Here is a 22,540-nt window from a genome sequence, read left to right as displayed (position 1 = left end):
AGTTCACTCTACACTTCTGTAGCTTGCTCTGACAAGCAGAGAGAGTTGTAAGTTCATAACTTAGAAGTAGTAAAGTAATGAAGTAACCTTTTAAAAGCTCTCTTCCTCTCCCTAAGACTCTTGTGTTCTGAAATGAACAATAGTTAACTAGCATCAAACACGTGGATCAGCACTTATAAAAGCAAAATTCACTCACAAAACTTCTGAAAAATAGTTTGATTTAGAAGATTTTTGCATCATGTGCAGAACCTTGTGAAGGCTTTCTGGGGAAGTTGGCTGATTTTTTTTTTCTTTTCAAATTTTCAGAGGCATAGGCAGTTTAAAAACTACTTTTGAGTGTCAGGACCAAGTTGCAGCAATTGTTACACTTCTGGGTTTGAAGAGCAGAATCACTTAGTGGTTTTTGCAGTCAATGAATTGTTATTTCTTTCTTCTTGAGCACGATTTCTGACTTCTTTTTGTTTGTTTATCCATTTAGCTGTTAGAAATTGAAGTTGTTATTGGATAAATGGGGATGTTTTGTTATTACATGCATTTTTCCAGGTAAATAGATTGTATAAGAAGCTACATAAGTAACACATAGGCAGTAATAGTGTGATACACTCAAGAATCTTTACAAAACTAGAAAATTCTGAAAATTGCTTTTTTATTGAATAGAAGCATATTCATTTTTAATAATTAACAGCATTACATAATTGACATAATATTTAAAAATCAGCAGAAAGTAAAATAGCCCTCCATCAATGGACACTTAGTGGTTTTTGCCCAGCTCATGCAGCCTGTACTTCTTAGGCAGACAAGATAGTGTTCATTTTGAGAGTGGGGGAGACTGCCAAGTATTTTTTTGCAGCATGTTGGAGGCAAAATTGCTTCTCTGGAATGTGGCAATTCCTGAATTTCTGTCTAAGGGGAAGCCAGATGCAATCAGGTGTGTCACTGCCTGAAGCTGGCCTGGTTGCTGGGTTTCCTGCCTGTTAGATACAGAGTGGGAGCAAAGAGGGGACTTTGTCTCTTGCAGAATTTCCTAAGAAAGAAATGCACCCATCATCATGCACCTGCATGACAAGAAAGTGGGAACACTCTTCACACCTCAGTTATTTAGCTGCCCTGGCTGTAAGAGTAAAGTGCACGACACAGAACCTGTTGTGAGTTTTGTCCAGGAGATGGTAGCTACACGTCAGCTGAGTAGGTGGGTGAGTGGGTGACTGGTCCTGAGTAAGCCATCAGGGGATGCCCCAGCCATCTTCAACTCCCACACTTAAATAATGAAGTATGAGAGCTGTGGGAAAGCTCCATATTGGAAGGGGCCTCCTTTTCACTGCCCTTTTCCTGTGGGGATAGCAGTGGGAAAGGGGAAGTCCTTTTCAGCCTTGCTTTCTTGAGCAGGGACAGGGGAGTAGTTTGATCCATTTTTGCCATTTCTGGAAGATATTTTAAACTCTGAAAGAAAGATTTCTTTAGCAGAGGTGAAATGTGATACATTAGAAATAAAATAGCTGTAAAAGGGATCATATAAAAATGTAAAACAGTATAACAAAATATCTGAGTTTGGGGGCTGTGCATACAGTGGTGGCTTGCAAGGATTTTAACCGGCCAAGTAGCTGGTTTCAGCGCTCAAGCACCATCCCTCTCTTGAAAGACTGATGGTCTTAAGATATCAAAGTATATAAAGATGAAGTCTTGCAGTGTAGCTCAGGTGATTAGGGGTGAAGTGGCTGTCACAGTCATGTTAGTTCCAGCAGATACATCATATTTTACTGATTATAGGGATGGAAAAGGGGTACTGTGGGGAAGCAAGAGGAAGAAAAGGAAATCAAGAGTGCACCTGAGGACAGCAGTAAAGCTCCTGTAGTAGCGTAGAGGAGAAGACCTTGCATCCCCTCTGTATCTAGTCGTGAAGAGGGTTTTGTCTTGCACCCACAGCAATGGTTTCTTCAGGTAAGAACTGCTTTGATTCTCCGCCCATTGGTTTGTGTTTCAATTTGTGTATGCCGTGGAGAGTACACAAAAGACATAATTCTACAGATTTATTAAGCTGATGTCTTTCTCTGGCCCTTAGCTCTTGGGGCTATGCAAGGTCAACTTTTTTGAAACTGTGGTTTATAGCAGTGGCTATTGAGGAAACTGTTCTGCTGTGATTATTTAATTTATTTCAGTATTCAGTGTAGCTAAGCACATTGCACTTCAATAATTAAATCTTTATTTAATTGTTGGTAGCTAAAAGCAAATAGGAATGTCTGTAGAAGAGTTTCTTATAAAATGCTTGCACTGTGGATCAAATTGCATTTCCTCTGAACCTGAAGTTTTTGTTTTGTTTCCTGGTCTTAAAAGTTCTTTGTTATGGTTGCTACGACACACTTAGAGCGTAATTCCCTCACTAAGGATCACTGCAAAATGTTCAATCTGGCATTTCAAAGTGATGAAATTAAAGAAGATAAGAATAAAAGCACTGTAATAGCAAAATCTATTTCCAGCTACTTCTGCATAGAAACAGTGTCATTTGCAGCACACCAAAATGCTTCCAGTTTTAACTGCTGTGCGTAAACACAGAAAGAAGCTGTGCAGAAAGGGGGAAGGGGTACAGACATTTCTTATTATTAACACCATGGACAGGTAATGGGAGGGTTTTTTCTAAAGGGTGCTGAAGCCCAGGCTGTGTTGAATTACTAGTCAACAGAATATTTTCAACTTGCTTTTTAACCAAGTATTGGGGGTCTAGAACATTGTAGACGGCGAGTACTTGGGAATCCTGCTGAAGCACATTGTAACCTGAATTTCGGCACTGAATCTGTGTAATGGCTGTACACAGATAAGAGCAAAAGTGGGGAAAAAGGTGAAATAAAGGTATATTAATACTAATGTGCTAGTGACCTATTTTTGTGTAATGTAGGTACAGAGAAGGAAAGCCCACATTGGGGTGTTATTGATGAGTTGACAAGTGAAGGTATGTGATTGAGCCTGCTCCCCTCCTCTACCTTGGCTGGGATCAGCCCTGGCTGTGTCAAGTGCCATGGATTTTGAATTGTTGAAATGCAGCTGCTGATTCCCATTTTTATGGCTCAGAGCAGGCTTAAATAACACTGTAGGTGGGTCTTCTGGTATTTAGTGTTTTACAGCATTATGGTTTTTTGTTGTTGGGAATTATGTGATGGTGAGCAGGATGACAAGGAAGCTTTGCAGCCTGCAGGGTATTGTATTTAGTGCTCCGTGTTGGACGTCTCTCACAATGCCATGAAACTGTTCCATGACTGATTGTTCACTAGAACAAGGGAGCGCTGTACACACAGGCAGTAGGTGGCTGCCCCTCCTCAAGCAGCTCCGTGGGAAAGATACAAAACTTTAGAATGTAAAATCTGTAAATCAGGACAGTCCCAGTCTGCACCACTGGTGACCACATCCCAAACTACTTCAGTGACAGGGCTGGGCAGTTGGAGTGTCCATGGGTCCTATTGCTGCCATAGGTAATGTCTGGCCCATCTCAGGTGAGCATATCTCAGTTTCTTCTGAAATCCCACCTTTTACTAAAACAGCTGGATAGTTTGCTAGTTGCAGACAGAGTTATACAAGCGTTCATGTTTCTGTGTGCTTCACAGGTGTTAAAGAAGCACAATTTGCTTAATATGTTTTTTAGAAACAGTTCTCAGGGCTAGGACACTGCCTGTAGGTGGTGGTGATAGTGTTGCTAGAGCTGTTGGAACAAATTTAGTTATGTCTGGAAATTTTGTCTTAATTTACTGATAAACCTCCAGGCTATGTTGTTTCTTCTGAAATATCAGAATTAGGACCCTTTTACTCCAGGTTTCTCTTTCAAGCTTTGCCACTTTGTCTTCCCTTTTTGTTTTAGGCAAAGCTTTCAGTGTCCATGCCTTAGTTGTTATTAATTGTAAAACAAGGATACTTTTTTCTTACCTGTCTTCTAGGCAGGATTTGTTCATTGCTGCCTCTGAAGTAGAAATTGCTCTGCAGATTTGAACAGCTTTCCAGGAGCTAAAGAAGCATTTCTGTTAATGGGTCCTCTGACTTGGACTGAAAGGGAAATGTGTGTGAAGCACTCCGTTGTGCCATCTTGTGGTGTCCCCTGTCTTGTTCCCTGCAGTATTGTGAAAGGTGCTTCTCTTCTCTAAATGTGGCAGATTTATTGACATCTCTTCTGATATCTGAGCACACATTAAAAAAATATCCAAAAATCACCCCCCCAACAAAACAAAAACAACAAAAAAGACCTGCTAAAATCTGTTCCCCATACCATCCTCTGCCATCCAGAAAATACAGAAATTGGTGACCCTTAACAGAGCAGACTTGAATTTTTAAAGTAGTGTGGTGGCAATAAGGACCAGTGAAAGCTGTGATCTGCACAGCATTCCTGTGGCAGGCAGGCTCACACTCTGTCCACGGCTCTGGTCAGGGAGCCTTGTTGAAGAAGCAGTAGTTGACTTTGAGGAATAATAATAGAGAAACATGCAGCAGAGCAGCCCTTCATGGGGATGGCTGAGGTAGTTACGTGTGCTGCAGAGCTTACCTGTGTCTTGGGCAGGAGAGAGTTGTACTGATGCAAGTAGCAGCTCCCCGTACAATGTTTTGGTCTTTGGCTGGCCACACAGGCACCAGCGACTTAGGCGAGCCTGGGAATGTGTTCAACTTGGCTAAGGGTCACCTCAGTGAGGGAAAAACTGTTTTTTGTGTGTGAACTGAAATGCACTAACCCTTCCCTAACTGTGCTTCTTCAGCAGCAAAAGACTGCTTTAGTATTGGTGTATAACTAAGGGGACATTTGGAGTAGGAGTGAATAAGGCCTGTCAGTGGTTTTGTCACAGATGGTGCTTCAAAAGTAGTCGAGACCAAATGATCAGAGTCAAACTCAATGGTGAGGGCTGTGTGGGTGAAGGTGGTGGTGCTACAAGTCCTCAGAGTGGGGATTTTTCACGGGTGTCAGTGCTCTGCAGAGAAACCCACCATATGCCAAGCGATGCCACTGTTTCAGGCGATGCTGCATACGTGTTCCTGTTGTGCCTGAGCTAATCAGCCCTCCAAAAAGCCCTCCAGGATGTCAGCTAGCCTCTTTGTGTAGCAAGGCTCAGTGCTTTTAGCAGGAAGTGCCTCTCTCAAACCCAGCTCTAATATCTCTAACATGGTGCTGAAAGGGGCCTTTTATCTAATCGAACTCCAGTTGCTTCAGGATGAAGCATTTACAACATCAGGCATGCAACCCGGGAAGGGAACGGTCGATCCTATAGGGAATGAGGGAAGCTGGATGCTCTAACAGGTATTGATTCATCCATGTTTTAACCAAACAAAAACTGTGTTAGTGCTGCTGCTTTACCTCACATTATTGTGTGTACATTAGATATTGAATCAGCAGTAGCAGTGGAAAGCTTATGAGAGAAATCATAAAGGAACTAATAGAGGTGAAAACTTTAAAATGATGGTGTTTGGGATAATAATGGTAATGAATAATGAGAAAAATGAGGATGGTATAACTAAGATATATACAGAAAAGTGACTGTCTTCTGGATTCAAGGCATCCTCAAGATAATGGCTATCATAAGAATGTGATAAGAAGTAAGAAAACCTGTTACAAATGCTTCTTTTCACAAGTACCTTATAATGAAACAGATTGAACCAGTTTTGAGGCTGACAAAATGGCAGATGCAGGGGGCTAAAGAAACAACGGTGGAAGGAAAGGTACAGAGAGTACATTTTAAGAAGTAAAATTGCAGTAGTTGATCAAAAAAAAGTATGAAGTTCGTTGTTGTTTTTGATTTTGGATTTTTTTTAAAGTATCTGTGTTAATCAGTTCCCAGCAAGGGAAAAATATTTGGTTAATCATCTTTATTTTGAGATTTCAGCAGAAGGAAGTTTCAAAACATCTGTGGTAGTGAGTGGTGGGAGCATCATGCAACTTCCCAGGCCCATGAAGTGCTGAGGAGGTTTGATTTTGTTTCATGTCTAGTCACGAAGCCCAAGTATGCTCACTGTGTTTTCCAGAACTCTTCATTCCTGAGCATTTTAAAAAGGGTAATGGTGTTTTTCAGAAGATTTGCATTTCCTTATGGATTTATAACTGCTTTAAATATAGATGAGGTAGTTTTAGTTGCTGTGGTTTGTCTGGCAAAATAGATGCAATTAGCACAGAGCTGTGTTTCTCTAGTGATCTTCCCAAGAGTGACTGCTAGGTAGGGTGGCTGCGTTAACCCGGTGCAGCCCTGTTAATTTAACTTACAGTGCTAAAATGGGTAATAAGACTAGGATTTGACAATAAATGGCAAAATGCACCTGTGCATTTTTTATATCGATATGCTCATAGAAGATTTATGTTATTTAGTGAAATATATTATGTTTCTGGTAAATAGAAGATGATCTTGTAGGCCATGAATCTTTGGCGACAATAATTTGCGGGATATGTTTTTGGTGAATGCTTCCCAATTTTGTTTCATATACATTCTGAGCAGTGTAGGGAGAGTTACAGAATTTAGAATGATAAAAACATTAAGAAATCATCAACTGGGCTCTGTGTGTGTGTGAGTAGGAGTCATTTAAAATTCAAATAATAATCCTATTTTATGCTTAAAAAACAGCAGAGTAGGAAGATAGACCAAAGCTGGTCTATTTACTAAATATAATTCTCTTTTGTTGTCCTTTCCATGGAGCAACAGCCAGGTTGTATTGCCTGTATAAAATTTGCCTGGATGTGCTTGCTGCCTTCACATGAGTCACTCATAAACCTTTTGGCTTACAGGTGTGTTAAAGCATGAATTAAATCCGGAGCCTCTTTCTTTACCCTGCACGTGTTTATCTTTTCATGGGATCTTTTAACTTTATTAATGATTGAGTACTACTGGTGCCCAAACAAAACGGTTATGGGGGAGTGGGGTTGTGACGCATTACGCTGAACGAGTGAGATCATTTTGTTATCAGATGATAAGGTGGATTATACACCGTGTCCAGCTGACATTCCTGGTGGGTTGTTAGCCAGGGAGCTCTTTGTTCCAGGTTATCCCTGGAGTTAGGGTGTCTGCTGCTCTGAGCCTCTGGACTTCTGTGTGACTTTGACTGTGAGACTTCTGTGCTCAAGGTTCCCTGGGTGCAAAATGAGTGTAACAGTGGCAGAACCTTCTTGGTAAGATGCCTGAGGATTGCTTGAGAGTACGTGTGGCTGCTTCTGCTTTTTATTTTCTTTGTATGAAGAAATCAAAAACCCCAGGAAATCTAGAATCTGCCTATTCATGAAAAACAGCACTCTTGGATGCTTCTGAAAGCCCTAGACAATTGCGCAATCACACACATACTCATTCTCGTCAGAGGAATGCACAGAGACCTGGGTCTTCCTGCACAAAAATAGCTTGTTTCTCAAGAGGGGGTTTGAACTGTCGTGTGAAAACACCTCCACCTCCTTTGGCACCAGCATCACATTTCTCAAGGGAAGGACTAGAGTGGTGTGTGTTTTTGAGTAGCCTGCAATACGTGTTCTGTTCCCCTTGCAAGTACTAACAGCCATGCAGAATCCTATTGTCAGAGACTTGGGTGAGCCGTATCCTAAGAGCCATTATTTGTTTATGTACTGCAGCCTTATCGAGGAGAAGGAAGTCATTGAAAACAAACCATTCATGTGTCACAGCTCATCTGGCAAGTCTTGGGTTGACCTGGGGTACAGGCTACCCTGTTGCTAAATGTGAGCAAAACCAGTGATGTTAAAATTAAGATATCACAGTACAATTTTGAAAATATTAGGGAAAAACCAATCAGAAAGCAGTAAACTAAAGTGGATCATTTCAGAGCTATACTCGCAGATTTTAACATCAAAAATTGTGATAAATGGCAAGCCTCATCTTAGCCAATTCTGCCATTGTCAAAAAAGTAAAAAAAAAAAAGAATCTTTTCTGGCTGTTGTCAAGATGAGCCATTAATTTTGCAGTAATAATTGACCTTCTCCTCAAGTGATTTTATGTAAGAATCAAACTCTTGTTTCTGAGAGTCTTAACTGTGAAAACTATAGAAATTTGTGTTACTGGATTAGAAACATCAGGCTTTTTTTTCTTTTTTTTTTTTTCTTTTTTTCTGGTACCATCTTATTGCTCAAGAGTAGCTCTTTACCTGCTGAGTGGGGAGTATCATCTTACAGCAGGCCTCTTCTTTGTACATAAATGCATCTTAAGGTCAGTGTGTTTTTCAGCTCTGGTGGTTTTAGAAAGATCACTTTGGGATCATTGGTATGTCTGCCACAAGAATATTCACTGCCTTGTGCTCTGTTGGAACATCCTTTTCCAACATAATTTTGTTAGGGCTTTCTGGTTACCTAGTTTACATTTAACTTTGTTGTTTGGACTGCTCATGTGTACTGTAGTCATGTTAAATTGACCTTTTCTAGGCTCATAAAATAGCTTGAATCCTTATATGCAAGCAAATATTTTAAAGCAAGACTGTGACATGATTCTCCTGTAACGAGCTGTCCCACTGTGGTGACATACACAGAGCACTCATATCTCTAATGCTGTTGGTCACTACCTAGAAGGTAAATATGAAAAGCAGTTCTTCAAAAAGTTTCCTTTCCCCTCTCTCACTTCCCTTCTCTCACTTGATCATCTCAGGTGTAGTGACCAGAAGCTGCTCTGCCTATGACAGTGGAGAGGTTTTTTTGGTGGTGCCAGCACAGGGAGGATGCCTGACCACCTCTTCACCCATGGGCAGCCTGTGGATGGGTTCACGTGTAAGAGTGGCACTCCTGCTGATAGTGAAGCTATTTTGTGAGCATGGGGTGTGATCTTACCCAGAGGCTCCTGGGAGAGTGGTGTGCACCTACTGTGTGGGGCTGCCCTGAGGAGGTGGGTGAGGCAGGGAAAAGATCAAAGTTTTATTACTGTGAGAGAAAGCTGCTGCTAGGCTGGGGAAACTGTGGCTGAGCAGTGGAAAAACCCCTTGGGTAGTCCCTTTCTCTTGGTGCTAGACTGTGGAAGAGATACTTGGGATAGGTGTAGCTGAGAGGGGGACACGAGATGCTCTCTCTCCTCTATGGGTGAGCAAGGAAATGAAGCAGCTTTGTGTGACAGGGCCAGCATGTCAAAAGAGGGCTTCAGGGAAGGGTTGAGCCTTCCAGGAGACATGGGTTATTCTGCAGCAGTTTGGCTCTATGCCAGTGGCACTGGCTCTAGTCATATCAACCCCAAAACAATCTGCTGATACTCAACACTGGTGCAGCACTGATACTCCTGAGACTTAGCAAGATGTTATTCAGCTGAGGAACTGAAGCTGAAATCCAGTCCTTGAAGTGTTCAAAGTTGCATTCTGGGTTGCATTCTCAGCCTGCTTCTTCCTCTCCAAGTGAGGAACACATTTTGTGTCAACCTTGATCACTTCATCATGGATACAGGGAAGGGCTGAGTTCAGGAGGTCCTAGCTGTGGGAAAAGCTTTGCATGTGCTGTGGGATTTTGGTGCAGGTGTTCGAACAGAATTTGCTTCTCTCTTTTTTTTTGGTTTTTTTTTTTTAATCTGGAAAAAGATGTAGCAAACAGCAGATATTTCTGTGGGTAAATCAACAAACAGCACTGTAGTTTTGCAAGATGATAATTCCTTTTGCGAAGAGTAAAATCTGTGAGTAGGATGTGCTACCGGAGATTGGAATGATATGATATAGAATCATTATATTTTGATTGGCAGTAGCTTCCAAAATGTTTGTTTTGTTGTGCTTTCTCCCCAGAGTGACTGGTCTCAATAGTCTAACTGCATTTTTCCATTGCCTTTGCTGGAGAAGAAATTCAGATGCTATGAATGAGAAATCTTTGCGTTCTTACTCAAGAAATGCTCCAAATGTGTCCAAGACTCCCCCGTTTGCTTACAGTCTCTTATATTGCTAATAATATCTTGATAATCTTCTATTTTTTTTTTTTTACATTTAAATACATCCTATGTTCCTGGTAGGACTTCTCATCCTTGGTTCTTTTTAAAATGTCACTAAGAATTCTGTTATATGATCTTGAGAGATTGGTTAAATAGATTTCTTCAGTTCACTGCTGTGCTAACTAGCTTATAGCTGATCAGATTGCAGCAGTCCCTTCAGTGTGTTCCACTGGATCTGATCCCAGTTTTGTTTCCTTTAGTATATGACAGCAAAAGGAATCTACACTCACTCTGCTAGAGGCTTTTTCCCTTTGCTTTCAGGATTTTCCTGGAAAAGAATCTTTCATAATATTAAATGTTTCTTACGAACTCTGTTCTTATTTTTTCAATAGGTGTTGGCATCATGTCGGGCATTTCTTTTAACGTCTCGGATTCCCACCAAGGTAAGATCAATGTGTTCCTATAAATACTCTGGGGCAACAAATGAAAGTTATGTAAACTAAGTAGCAAAAAATTAGCATATTTTAGTTATGCACATCTGTTAAAAAAACAGATAACTGAGGAATGGTATGTTGCATGGTCTTGAGTTTAAATGGTGCTTCTCTTAGTATATGCCTTAAAAGAATTTTTCAATACCTACATACATACACACACACACATATATCTATATATACACACACTCCTTTTCCAGAGAAATTTTAAATTTCTGGAAATGCAGGTGGCTGAAGAGTTGCGTTGTAAACTCCAGCTTGAAGAACTGTGAGAGAAGTCTGATGAATTTTATAGAAGGACAGTTTATGTGCAAACAAGCTGATGGTATTATTCCCTCTAGTGTTTGTAGTGTCAGATAGGATTACGCTTGATTTGGAGGCAGAAACTGTGTTGAGTTTTATTAAATTCTGCTGTTTTCTAATGATTTTTGCTGTTAATTTTGAAAAGCAGTTTGGCAACTTGCCTCGCCAGTGCTGGTGATCTTTTTTTTTTCTGTGCCTGTGACAATTCATAATGATTGTTGTAGAAGAGAAAGATGGTTTCCACATGAATAAAAATGACTGATGTGAAAGAACATCTCTTGTCCAGCTTGGAATCAGTGAATGGGAATTTGGCACATATCCTTTTGTTCTATTTGATGTGTGTGTCTAAGAGAGTGTGTGAATATACCTATATATATATATATATATATATATACACACACACACACTTTATAGAAATACCAGAATCCATACATGGAGCTATTAATGCCAAATTTTCAGTTATGGTCACTGGGAAATGTGACCATCCAGAGCTGTAATTTGAAGATGCTGACTGACAGGTAGGATGAACTGCAGCTTGAATTTCTGCTGATATTCATTTTCCTCAGTCGATCACCCTGTCCCTGCAGCACAGATGTCTCCAGTTGGTTGTCTGTTGGTGTTTGAATCACTGCAGTTGTCAGCCAGGGCTTTTCAAGGTAGGGCTTGGTGACTGCTTCCTTGGAAAGATAGATCCAGTTGATGAACAGCTCAGGCATCAGTGCAATGGCAATATGATAGACAGGTGGTAATCATGATTTTGTTAAACAATAGCAAAGCCATTTATAAGTCATCAAAAAGCTCTTGAAGGCTGAGGCTTGGAGTACTTAGTGATAACTCTGTTTAGTTGAGTGTTTCAGACAATTCTCAGAACTCATTAAATAGGTTTGCATAGTTGAAAAACTTGGTTTTTTTAAATTAAAATATGTATTCTCTAAGTAGAAATGTAATTTTTGTGATAGCAAATAGAAGGAAGATGATGAGGAGCTGTGCTTATGATTTATATAAAAATTAAACTTTTTACATCTGAACAATTATTAGAATGGTTGAAAATGCATTTTTAGCAGGGTTAGTGGAACTTAGTAAATTTTCTAATGTCTGTAGTATTTTCAATAGCTGCTCAGAAGCTTTCTGAGCCCAAGTTCTTCTACATACCTGGCAGGCAGTAACTCCTCGAAAGACAGCTGAGAACATTCAGCAAGGACACATCATTTCTCTGGGGACTCCTAACAAAACTGAGCATGCCTAGAGATGGCCATTCTGGGTAACTGTTACTGCTGCATTCGATTCCAAGCTTTACTTTTGCTTAAACAATGCTGTTGAGATGTATTTACTAAACAAGGATCAAAGTTAAAAAGAATTAATGTTGTTTAACTCCAATACCAACTCACACTATTATCCTTAGAGTGAAGATATTGCAATGGCCACCTCTAAACTTCATACTCTGGTCCAGTCAGTTCATTCCCACTAATTGAGACGGATTGACTGGGAAGGAAGGACAGTACTTAAACCTTGCTAATTCTGGCTACAGTCTATATAAAAAGTAATTGCAACATTAGTAATATTGGATGTGTCATCAAGCCCACAAATAAGCATATAAAATATTTCTAGGAATGTAATTCAGACCTGTAAATGCATTTCTAGTACAACTTTAATTAAGTTTTAGTTGAAAAAACTGAAAACTGTGAAATTAGCTGTCTGGTTAACTGAAAGGTTCCTAAATGAGAGGCACGCATAACTTTTTAAGAGGATTTTAAAAACATATAATTTTGGGTAATAAATGACATTATGCCTTTTAAAACCTTGTAAAAATTATTTCTTAGTTTGAAGTAGATGATGTTTAGAACATGTTTTACATTTTTGCTGCAAAGCAGTGACTGTAAATTAACATTTTTAATAGAAAAAATGAACCAAAGATGAGCTGTAGACATAGTGCCATGTTTCCTGATATTTGTTAATTCTAGGCAAGAGGATTTGCAGACTAAATTCTTGAGACTGGATCTGTGTGAACTTTTCAAATATTTTTGATTGTGTATGCATGTATGTATATATGTGTTTGTACATACTTTAGCAAAAAAAAGAACCCTCAAGTTGATAGGTAAATAATTATTAAAATATGAAGGATTTAAATTACAGAAAATTCCCCTCTAAAATTTCATAAAATTCATTTAGGTAAAGAAATATTTAATTAGTATGGGAAAAAAAAAGAGGTTTTTCCTTCTGTGTGTATAGTCCTGCTTATCCAGTAGCCAACAATAGCTGCTATAGATTTTTTTTTTGTGGGTTTGTTTTTTTCCTTTTTTCTTCTTTCTGCCCTGAGTCAACTGGACAGGGCTGTGTCATCAAAAAAAAATTGCCAGCCCTAGCTTAGAAATAAAGCACTGAAGAGAAATGAATGCCTTGCACTTGGGAAAATGTTGGTGTGAGCCCTGAGAAGAGGCTTGTGCTGGTTCTGCCTCTCCTGTCTTAGTTCCCTGCAATCACTTGCTTCGTAACCAGATGTGATGGCACCCCTGAAACTCTCTGTTTGCTGTGGATGCTGCCCCTGCAGCAGAATGTGTGAGGTGAAGCACATGAAGTCCCAAAATCTTTAGAGTAAAGTTTGTTCACCAAGAAAGACCTTTTGCAGAAAGTGAACTTTGCACAGAAATGAGAGGGGTGTTTCTATCTTCTGATGCTGCCAAATCATGAGGGCAACTGAAGGGATAAGGATTCAGAAAATAGGCAACAAAGAATAAAGAGACAGTAATAACAAATTTTTCTGGAAATATTTTTGATGGTTGGAAGCTGGTACCTCTGTTCCTGACTTTCCAATGTCCTGTTCCAGCCTTTACAGGGTGGGAGTCATGCTAGCTGTGTCTGGGTTCTGAGCACCCCAGTAGTCATTCAGAGTTGACTTTTTCACAAATACAGGAATAGAATGATATGGTGCTTGCCAGTTAGCCTGGGAGCACCCTGACTGTGAACCTAGGATAAGATAAAGTACAGGAACCTTTGTGCAATTCAGACAGACTGCTCAGTTGCAATGGTTTCAATGATAACTAAAAGGAAATGAGCTAATGTCTTGCCCTCTAGTCACAATTCAGTCCAAGAGGTTTGTTTCTTTCTGTATATCTCGGCTGTCAAGATGATTGTCGACATAATTGTGAATTCAGATCTTGGCACACTCCCTGTAGCCCTAGATTTGTCCTTGGACAACAATTCCCTGCCGCATTCTATGCTTCCATTTGGAGTTACGGAGTCAGTATGTTCTTCCCTGCCTAGTCTGACTGTCATCCAAATAAACCACTCAGACAAAGTTTATGTATCACTTCCTCTCATACTTTTAGATAAGCTAAAGCAGTCCTTGGACATTTATGTTCATATGTTTATTTACTTATTTATATATGTTATTTTTATTCTTTTATATATATATATATACATACACATACAGTGTGTTTACATGTCCCTTCAACTTCTCTGCAGTAAAATTTTTCACACCTGTGGTCACTGTAACTAATGAAAGAATAATTGTGAAGCTGTAAGGATTGTAATAAATTATTTATCTGTCACAAGAATATACATCAGTAGGGTATTGTATTAATGATGCTTTTTATAGTAGAATTTTTTCATATAATTAATTATAAGCTTTATGTGCTTATAATTGCAGTAAAATGTCCATTGTGGTATTCCAATAACCTCTAATAACCATTTAAACCTGTAGCAAACAAATGTAAGTATTTTTTTAATGAAAAATGCATCCAGGTATTAAAAAATACTTAGTGTCAATTACAGGAACTGATATCAAGTAACAGTAGCCTGCTCAAGGTTTTCTTAACCTCATTGAGAAGTGTAAGTGCTCTTTAAAATAAGGTGATGTTTGCACTAATGTGATGTTTTCTTTTCTAACTACAGTTAGAGCTAACTTTCAGCTACTTGGAAATCCAAGGAGTAACTTCCAATAAACCAGGCCAGGTGAGTCTATTCTAGATAAAAGATACTTGTTTACTCATTGCTAAATCTCTGCTAGTCAAGGACGTAAGGCTGTGACATGCAAGTGTCCCCTTCCACTGAGCACACTGTGCATTTGTATTCTTGCATTCTGGTCTAAAGTCTTAAAAATAACAATAAGAATCTAAAGAGTCAGTTTTAGGAATGTTTGTGCACTTGGAATAATGATAAGAAATAGATAGGGGTTTTCTCTAATTCAGTATGGTGCAAGTTTCCATTTGTATCATAAGTGGATCTTTTTCTCAGAGCTGGTAGAGCAGTGATGGCTGGTATGCAATCCATCACCACACAAGCTGCAGTGGCTTCTGTGGTGAATACCTTTATGGGGAAGCCAAAAGCTACTGCTTACACTGCAGGCAGGAATGCTTTGCTTTCAACTATTCTTTTTGCCTTTACTGTGTACAACACAAAATATATTTGACAGCAAGTTATGTGCCCAAAAAAGTAAATGTCAAAGGGAAGGTGCTGAAAAGAAGAATGCCTTTAGAGCGTTTTTAATTCATAAGATGAGCATGTTTACAAGATTTGACAGTTCAATTGTATCAAAGTCTTTATGTGTTTCATGTGTGTCTTTTAAAGAGCTTTTAAGGAATAGGAGTGCCTGAGACACTTTGAACTCTGAAAAGCTCTCATTGTATTAACATCTCGTCTTTTTAACCTGTCTTTTGAAGCTTTCCTTAAAGGAGGGAAAAGAAAAGGTCCAAGTGTTTTAATGGGGAGACATTTACTAAATTATAAGTTTTTGTGTTTTTTTTATTTTATTAAAGGTACTAAAATGCCAAGTAACTATTGCTAATTATTCTTGGAGGCATAGACAATCACTGCTGTAGCAGTATTTACAAGAGATTTTCAGTAGCCTCAATGAGCGTACCCTTTTTCTAAAACATTTCTTAAGGTTTTTCATGTTTACATTCATTTGTGTTTTAATTGTGTGAGTCTTCTGACTGAAGGAAGAGAGAATCCTAGATTATTCCCTGTGGAGCAAATGATTTTGTTGCAGTTTTCCTGCAGACAGCATATTATAGCTGTGATATCAGAAGGGTGTAGTTTTGTGCTAGGCATCTTGCAGAGAGCCATTAAGAGCTTCCTACTGTAAGATAAGTGAAAAAATAGACAGAGGAATATAAGGAAATGTTGTGCTAATATTGGTGATGATGAAAAACTGTGGTAAGTTGCCCACTCATTCGTCATCAGGGAGTGGTGCCAACAGGCTCAGAAAGGAGTTGTATTTATGGTAGAAGGTGTGAATAGTCTCAGTGTGCTTTAGGGATAGTACAGCCTCTTCTAGGATTATCATGATGGTGACCCTTGGCATGAATTGGGAACCAAGAGAGCCCTGGGACCAGCTTCAATAAGAAGCAATCCCCTGTATCATACTGCACACAGTCCCCTCTCCTACTGTCTGTCTTCACTTATTTATTCCTCATGTTACCTTCTCACTGTGCGTGCACAGCTTCTTATCTAAAAGAGGTGGTGACTTGGGCTGTGCTAACTATTCACACTGGAGTCAGCAGAAACATTACATTGCTTCCTGTGATGCAGCCAAAAGCTGATGTGTCACTCATACCCTAATCTGATTTGGTTCTGAACACTCAACATCTAAGAAAGGCACGTTGCAGAAGGCTTTATTTATCCCCCTCTCTGAAGCACATATCCCCCAGACAGCAGGACAGTCATGCTGGCTGAGTTACTGCTTCATCTGCACAGACAACACAGCACCACAGCATTTTCTTAAGCAGCACAGAACAAATCATTAGAACTTTTCCAGAGGATCACAGCCATTAAAGACTTTTACTTTTTGCCGGAGGAAACAGGCACCCTGCTCATTCAATAGTTTCCTGTCAGGCTGTGCTTGCTTCTCCTGGTGTTCTGGGACGTGTTTCAAAAGAGGACAATGCTGTGAAAAGTTCTTGGTTTTCAAAGTGTCAGCTGAGGTCAAGATCCTTTGAAAATTGTATTCCCGTGGGAAGCAGGGCACTGCTAGAAAAAGCAAAGTTTGAATACGGGGGTCTTTGTACATTCAAGAACAACTTTCAGAAACTTTACCTGGAGCGTTGCTGTGTCATGTCTTAAAGAATAACAGATTTCTACAAGCATTCAACTGGCATTTAAAATGTTTTCCTGTTTAATTCATCGACATGAATTATATGATACCCTTCTCAGCCTCTTGCACTTTTATTTATAGTTGATTATGGAAACAGAGAAATGCAGCATCTCCATGAAGATGGCATCCTCAGAGGATGTGAACGAGGTGCTGGCACACATTGGGACCTGCCTCAGGAAGATATTCCCTGGACTCTCACCAGTGTAAGTATCCTTTAGGGCACCTCTAGTGGGAACAGATTGTATAGCCACCCCTTTTTGTCTGCTGGTCTCCTCACCCTATATCCAAAACACACTGAGGATATAAGACTCATATCCATAAGCACTAAGCTTTTGTCCAGGTGTATGGCAGAACCAGGGCACGGTGTAGAGCATAGGTAGACTATGTGTCATCCTGTAGGGTCATAAGAGCTTTTGGATTGAAGGGGGGTGCAGTTATTTGAGGTCTTAAGTTTTTATTTTACCTTGTTGCCTCTCCAGCCTCAGGTACAGCTTAAGGTTCTGTCTTTTTTGTTGTAACTGGCTCCATGTTCTGGTTTTTTTACCACCAGAAGTAAAATCTGAGTTGGGAGAGGAGGGAAAAGTTCCATTTACTTTCATTGTTTCAAACAATGCACATGGTTGAGAGCCTTGTTCTTCAAAACTAAGCCCTGGGCAGTCTTGTCATAGACTTCCCATGGTTTAACTGACTCCTTGAATTATTTGTCTCCTTGTCTGGCTTTTCATTGCCTTACTTGTGCCTTTGGTTTTCTCTCTTACCTGTGTCTCTGGATTCTATCATCTTGCAGCAATTCTCAGTAGTTTTTCTTAATTTTATTATCCTTGTTCTCAGTCATTGCCTCATCTTCATCACTCTCTACCAAGTCATGCAGCACTACTGTATTCTCTTCAGCTCCTGGTTTTCAGCATTATTAGAAAAAATGGGCTGTGGAAAAGAGTTTTCCCAGACATGTTGATTTTTATAAGTGAACTTCAGTAACAGAAACGAGATGTGAATGGTTAGGCTAAACTTATATGTTTTATTTTGGGTGCATATCTTCATTATTCACCTTTCCTGTAGGTGGAGTAGGAAATCAAGTTCATAAACTCTAGATGGCAGTTTCTTTTTTTTTTTTTTGTTTTAATTTTTTTTTCCCCACTTCCAATTTTCTTCTTGGGCAGTGTAGTTAACTGCCTTAGGGGAGATTGAGGTCTCCCTTCAAAGAACATGAATACAACTGAATATTTGTGAGGAGGGTTGCTATAAAACCTCAGTAACAGTGTGAGAAATGCAGACAAAAAGAGTAAAGAGGGTTGCAAGACTGTTTGTTTTTCTGTTTTTTTATGAAGGCCTTGAACTCTCTATATGTTTTCTGTGGGTTTTCTTGAGAGCATTGCTGGAGCAGGTTGGGTAGCTGCACGGAGTGTGTGCTTCCCAGAAAAGAAATCAAATTTCTTGCTCTCCTCTCAGATGGCAGTTTTCCAAAATGAAGTCATTGGAGTTGTGTAGATTATAGAGGACCAGATAAGGCAAGAAAGGGGGGAAGAGGTTTCTCCAATTATTATTGCTTATTAATTCTCTTCTGCTCCACCTCCCACCCCCTCAGACCCCTCATAAATTCTGTAGTTTAGGAGGCACTCTTGTCATTCAGAAGAACAGTTTTATTTCTTAAAAGGCAGGAAGGTACTGTGTTTCTTGTCTGTCTAGGGAAGGAAACTGCTACCAAATTGCAAAGATTGGAGCTGGATAGCAAGAGTGCAGCCTAGAGGCCATGTGGAACTGCTCAGCTCTTTTCATCATGGTGCTAATTTTGCATAAAAGCAATGTATATACAGCAGTGGTTTTAGGGTAGTTATTAATACCATGTCTCTTCCCTATTTTGGGCATTCTGGTGTCAGACGAGGGCCACAAGCCTCCTCAGATGGAGTGATCCTGCAATACAAAAGGATTTAGTTGCTCCAGTAGTGACAGAGTTAATCTAAAGAAAGAGAGAAAGAAAGAAAGAATAAATGTTACTCCTGCTGTGCTACATAATGGTGTGTGTGCCTTTTAGGTAGGAAAGTGGGTTGTATTAAAAATGGTAATTCTTCCTATACACTCATCTAAAAATGCTCTTAAAATAAAAAAAGGTTTATGTGTTTAAAAATACTTTCAAAGCCATGAATGATGTTTTCCCCCTCTTTTCCATCTAGGAGGATTATGAAAAAGGTAACTATGGAGCCTTCAGAAAGACTGGCTAATCTCCAGGCCCTGTGGGACAGTCAGACTGTGGCAGAACTTGGACCTTGTGGTGAGAATGAATTTAAATGCTCAAATATAAAAGAGGGCTGGAATTGCAGTGTCAGGAAGTTTAATTCTATTTCAGGCAAAAGCTTGTAAAGGTGTAATTAGTTTTAAGGTGTAATTAGTATGAGGCAGACTTCTGATTGGTAGGTGAAGGCACTATATTAAGCTTTCTTGCAACTTGCCATGTGAAGATAGGATAGTCTCAGTTCCTTTCATAAGCACAATGCACAGTCTTCTGAGAGAAAAAGAGAGTGAGTTTTAAAACTGGATCTTTAAGTATTAAAGTGTCCTTTTAGATGTGTTTTGTTTGCTTGTGTGACTTCTGTGTTAAATAGTCTCTTGGGTTGTTTGTAGGAGGCTTTTCGCAGATGTATGCTTGTGTTTGTGACTGGCTTGGATTTCCCTACAGAGAGGAAGTACAGTGGGTAAGTGCTTGTCTTGTTCTGAAGCTCTTTTCAGCTACCTGTACTAATGATGAAATAACAGGCAAATCCATAGTGCTTGACAAAAACCACCCCACTACAGTTCTGTAAAGATGTATTTGGTTATGTATTTTTAACAGGACGTTGATACGATTTATCTGACACAAGATACCAGAGAGTTGAATTTGCAAGACTTCAGCCACCTTGACCACAGGTAAACCATGAGCAGCAATCACGCTAATATTGATGAAGTGGGATGGCCCCGTAGCTGTTACAGTGAAACTACCATCTGTAGCATTTTTAGTGTTCAGCACAAAGCTGCTGTTTTTGCACAAAAGCCCCATGGAAACCTCATTTCCTTCAGGAGCCGGAGAAGATAAATATATTTTCTTATTGGAAGCAATCCAAAAAGTTAGCGGATAGATACTTTTCCTGTGATGGCAGATATAAGAGCTCAAATTCAGCAGATAAAACATGCATCTACATCTGGTGGGCAAAGGAAAAAAGAAATTATGAAGTCTTTACTTCTGCAGCATCTTTTTCTCATGGTGTACACAATAAAGGAAACTAATTTTTGTCGGCAAGTCAGTTGAAGGTTTAAGTTGTTCATCTGAATTCCAGCCAGTTGTCTCTTCGCTTATAATAGATGCTATCAAAAATATGTACTTCCAGAAAGGAACTAATTGAGGGTAATTTTGCTGTGAGATGCTGAAACCTAGCTAAGTGTTGTATTTAGTTTACTGAATTTAGCTGGCTGAGAAAATGGGATTCTGAGAAAGTTGAATCTGGAGGTATTACAAGTAGGAGAAAATGGGAGGGAAGCTTAACTAAAATTCATCATTATACAAGGAAATTACAAATTTAAGAAAGTGTAAATAAGATTGAGAAAGCATTTGTTTCTTTGGGAGAACCCAGTGAAAGAATTAAGAATTTATCACAGATACAAGACTAGAATATCATAAGAGAGAGGCTGAACCTGGTGGTAGGTAAATAGGAGTATTTTGCCACAGCATTCTTTGCAGGTTTAAGCTATCTGGTGTGTGAACTTGCAGAATGCCCCATTCAAAGATTTAGCTCATTTTCTGTGCCACGTTTTCACAGTCTGCAGTGAATCCCTTGGCAAAGTTACCAAGCAGTATCTGTGTTGACCAATTCAGAGGTAACTCAAGATGACAGGGCTGCAACTGGTGCGTGACAGATGTGGCCAAAGACTCTTTCCTTGGTAAAGCCTTGCTGAAAGAGGATAAGGGGAGGAATACTATAAAGCACAAGCAAATTTGGGGCAAGAATTTAACAATGCTTTTAACATTTATTGAAAGATTAAATGATGACAGGACTGTGGGGCATACCTACAGATAGCCAGTCTCAATAGATATTAAATGTTTGAACAATTAATTTGGAAAGAGCAGATAGAATTGTTTTAAATATTTAGAATATCTCAGCTGGTGCAAGTGAGTTTGGTTTCCAGAAATGTAATAACGGGTTTGTTGTTTTAGAAAATATTTTCATTAAAATATACCTTACAAAATTGCTGAAGAAATGTATTTGTGCTGTTAAGCAAAGTCTTTTTTAAGTGCTTCAAGATTTTCTAAGTCCAAAGATTCAAAACTATTTTGGAGCCCTTTACATGCTGTGGAATCCATCTTGGGATGACAACATCTACATGTTGAGGACTGAACTGAAGAACATTTTGGATTGAAATTTCAAGAAGATAAAAATTTTAAGAAAGCCAAACCCTTGTTATTCACTAAAAATACAAATGAGGAATTGAAATCCCAGTGAATTCAAGAATGTTTGTAAGCATTTTCCAATATATTTAAGACAGTGGAACTGATGTAAATTTAAAGTATGCTGTTATGCTTTGGATTTTGAGAGACTGCTGTATATCTCATTCACCTAATTTTTGAGATTACTGAACCTATGTAGTTTGTTTTGTAGTAGCTCTGAAGCAAGGTAAGACAGGTGCCTCATGTCTCTAAATATAGGGGCTATGCATTGCAAAAATAAACAATTTGTGTTTTTCCAAGTAAAACATTTCTGTTAAAGGTCAACATAAGATGGCATGAATTATAGATGAATTTAAGTTCCCAGAGCAGCACAGCATGGCTTGCTGCACAGGAACATGACTTCCGAGGTTTTATCTGAAGTTTTGTTGTGTTGTGAACCATATAATTACTTAAAAAAAAAAATACTCGAAGTGAAAAGTGAAAAAGGGCTTATTTGATACGTTTGCATGATCTCCATCTGTGTAGCATGTGTTTTAGCTTATTTGGACATTCAAAAAATTTTAAGAAAAATGTAATTGTTTAGATTTTATTCATTGTGCTGTTGAGATTTCTTGCCATCTGAAATACACAGGGGGACAGGGATGTTGAAAAAATGTGAAGGCATTAGATAAGCTGGAATCTTGTTGAGGCTTGGAGAGATTGTCTGCATTCCAGAAGTACTGAATCTGTTTTTATTTTAAGATGGCACAGATTTATCTTTTATAAATATTACTTTAATTAAAATTACCATCCAGAATAATGTGAGGATCTCACTGTAACTCAGCGAGGGAAAATTATGAGAAGGTCCTGCTTTTGTAATTGGTTCTTAGCTTTCTTTCATACCACATTGGAAAAGAATTCAAGTTACTGTTAAAACCACATCTAGACTGCAATAGAATAAAGGGAATAAAGCAATATATAACTTTGAAAATAAAACCTCAATTGGGGTTAAATAAGCTTAAAGCAAGAGAAGGAGTAGAGGTAAATTCCTGAAGGGGATCCTTCTGACCCACTGGTCAGAAGTACCTTCAAAAATTGGAACAAAAATGAAAAAAAAAACCAACAAATCTTCCCTTAAAATCAGATGTTAGAATCGGATAAAACAAAGTTTGTAGATGGTAAGTGCAGCTGCTTTCAGAACAGGCAGGGGCTCCATTGTCTGCAGGCATGTTGGGAGTAGGGGGAACAGGGTGTGTAGAGGGGAGCAGTTGGTGTCTGTGAAGGTCCCAGGAAGGATCTGTGCGTGACTGGGGCTGAACAAAGAGGCCTTGGATACTGCAGAAGATTAAACTGTTCAACAAATATCGTTGCAACTGAACAGGAATTTTTTAAAACAAATCAGCCCAGCTGATTTGCAGGTTCTCATCTT

General features: G+C 39.1%; 1 protein-coding gene across 6 annotated transcripts in view; it reads left to right on the top strand.

The window, feature by feature from the left end:
• CARMIL1 (capping protein regulator and myosin 1 linker 1) overlaps nt 1-22,540 on the top strand; it is a 192,701-nt gene that overhangs the window by 69,989 nt on the left and 100,172 nt on the right. For all 6 annotated transcript variants that reach the window (XM_039711045.1, XM_039711046.1, XM_039711049.1 and 3 more), the window contains exons 3-8: nt 10,226-10,276; nt 14,519-14,578; nt 16,800-16,921; nt 18,890-18,987; nt 19,338-19,408; nt 19,546-19,619. In XM_039711045.1, the coding sequence (XP_039566979.1) occupies nt 10,226-10,276; nt 14,519-14,578; nt 16,800-16,921; nt 18,890-18,987; nt 19,338-19,408; nt 19,546-19,619 (476 nt within the window). The remainder of the gene's footprint in view (nt 1-10,225; nt 10,277-14,518; nt 14,579-16,799; nt 16,922-18,889; nt 18,988-19,337; nt 19,409-19,545; nt 19,620-22,540) is intronic.

The sequence above is a fragment of the Passer montanus genome, unplaced genomic scaffold, assembly GCF_014805655.1.
Source record: "Passer montanus isolate IOZ18808 unplaced genomic scaffold, ASM1480565v1 scaffold24, whole genome shotgun sequence".
In the NCBI taxonomy this organism is placed as follows: Eukaryota; Metazoa; Chordata; class Aves; order Passeriformes; family Passeridae; genus Passer; species Passer montanus.
This window is presented reverse-complemented; position numbering and strand designations above follow the sequence as displayed.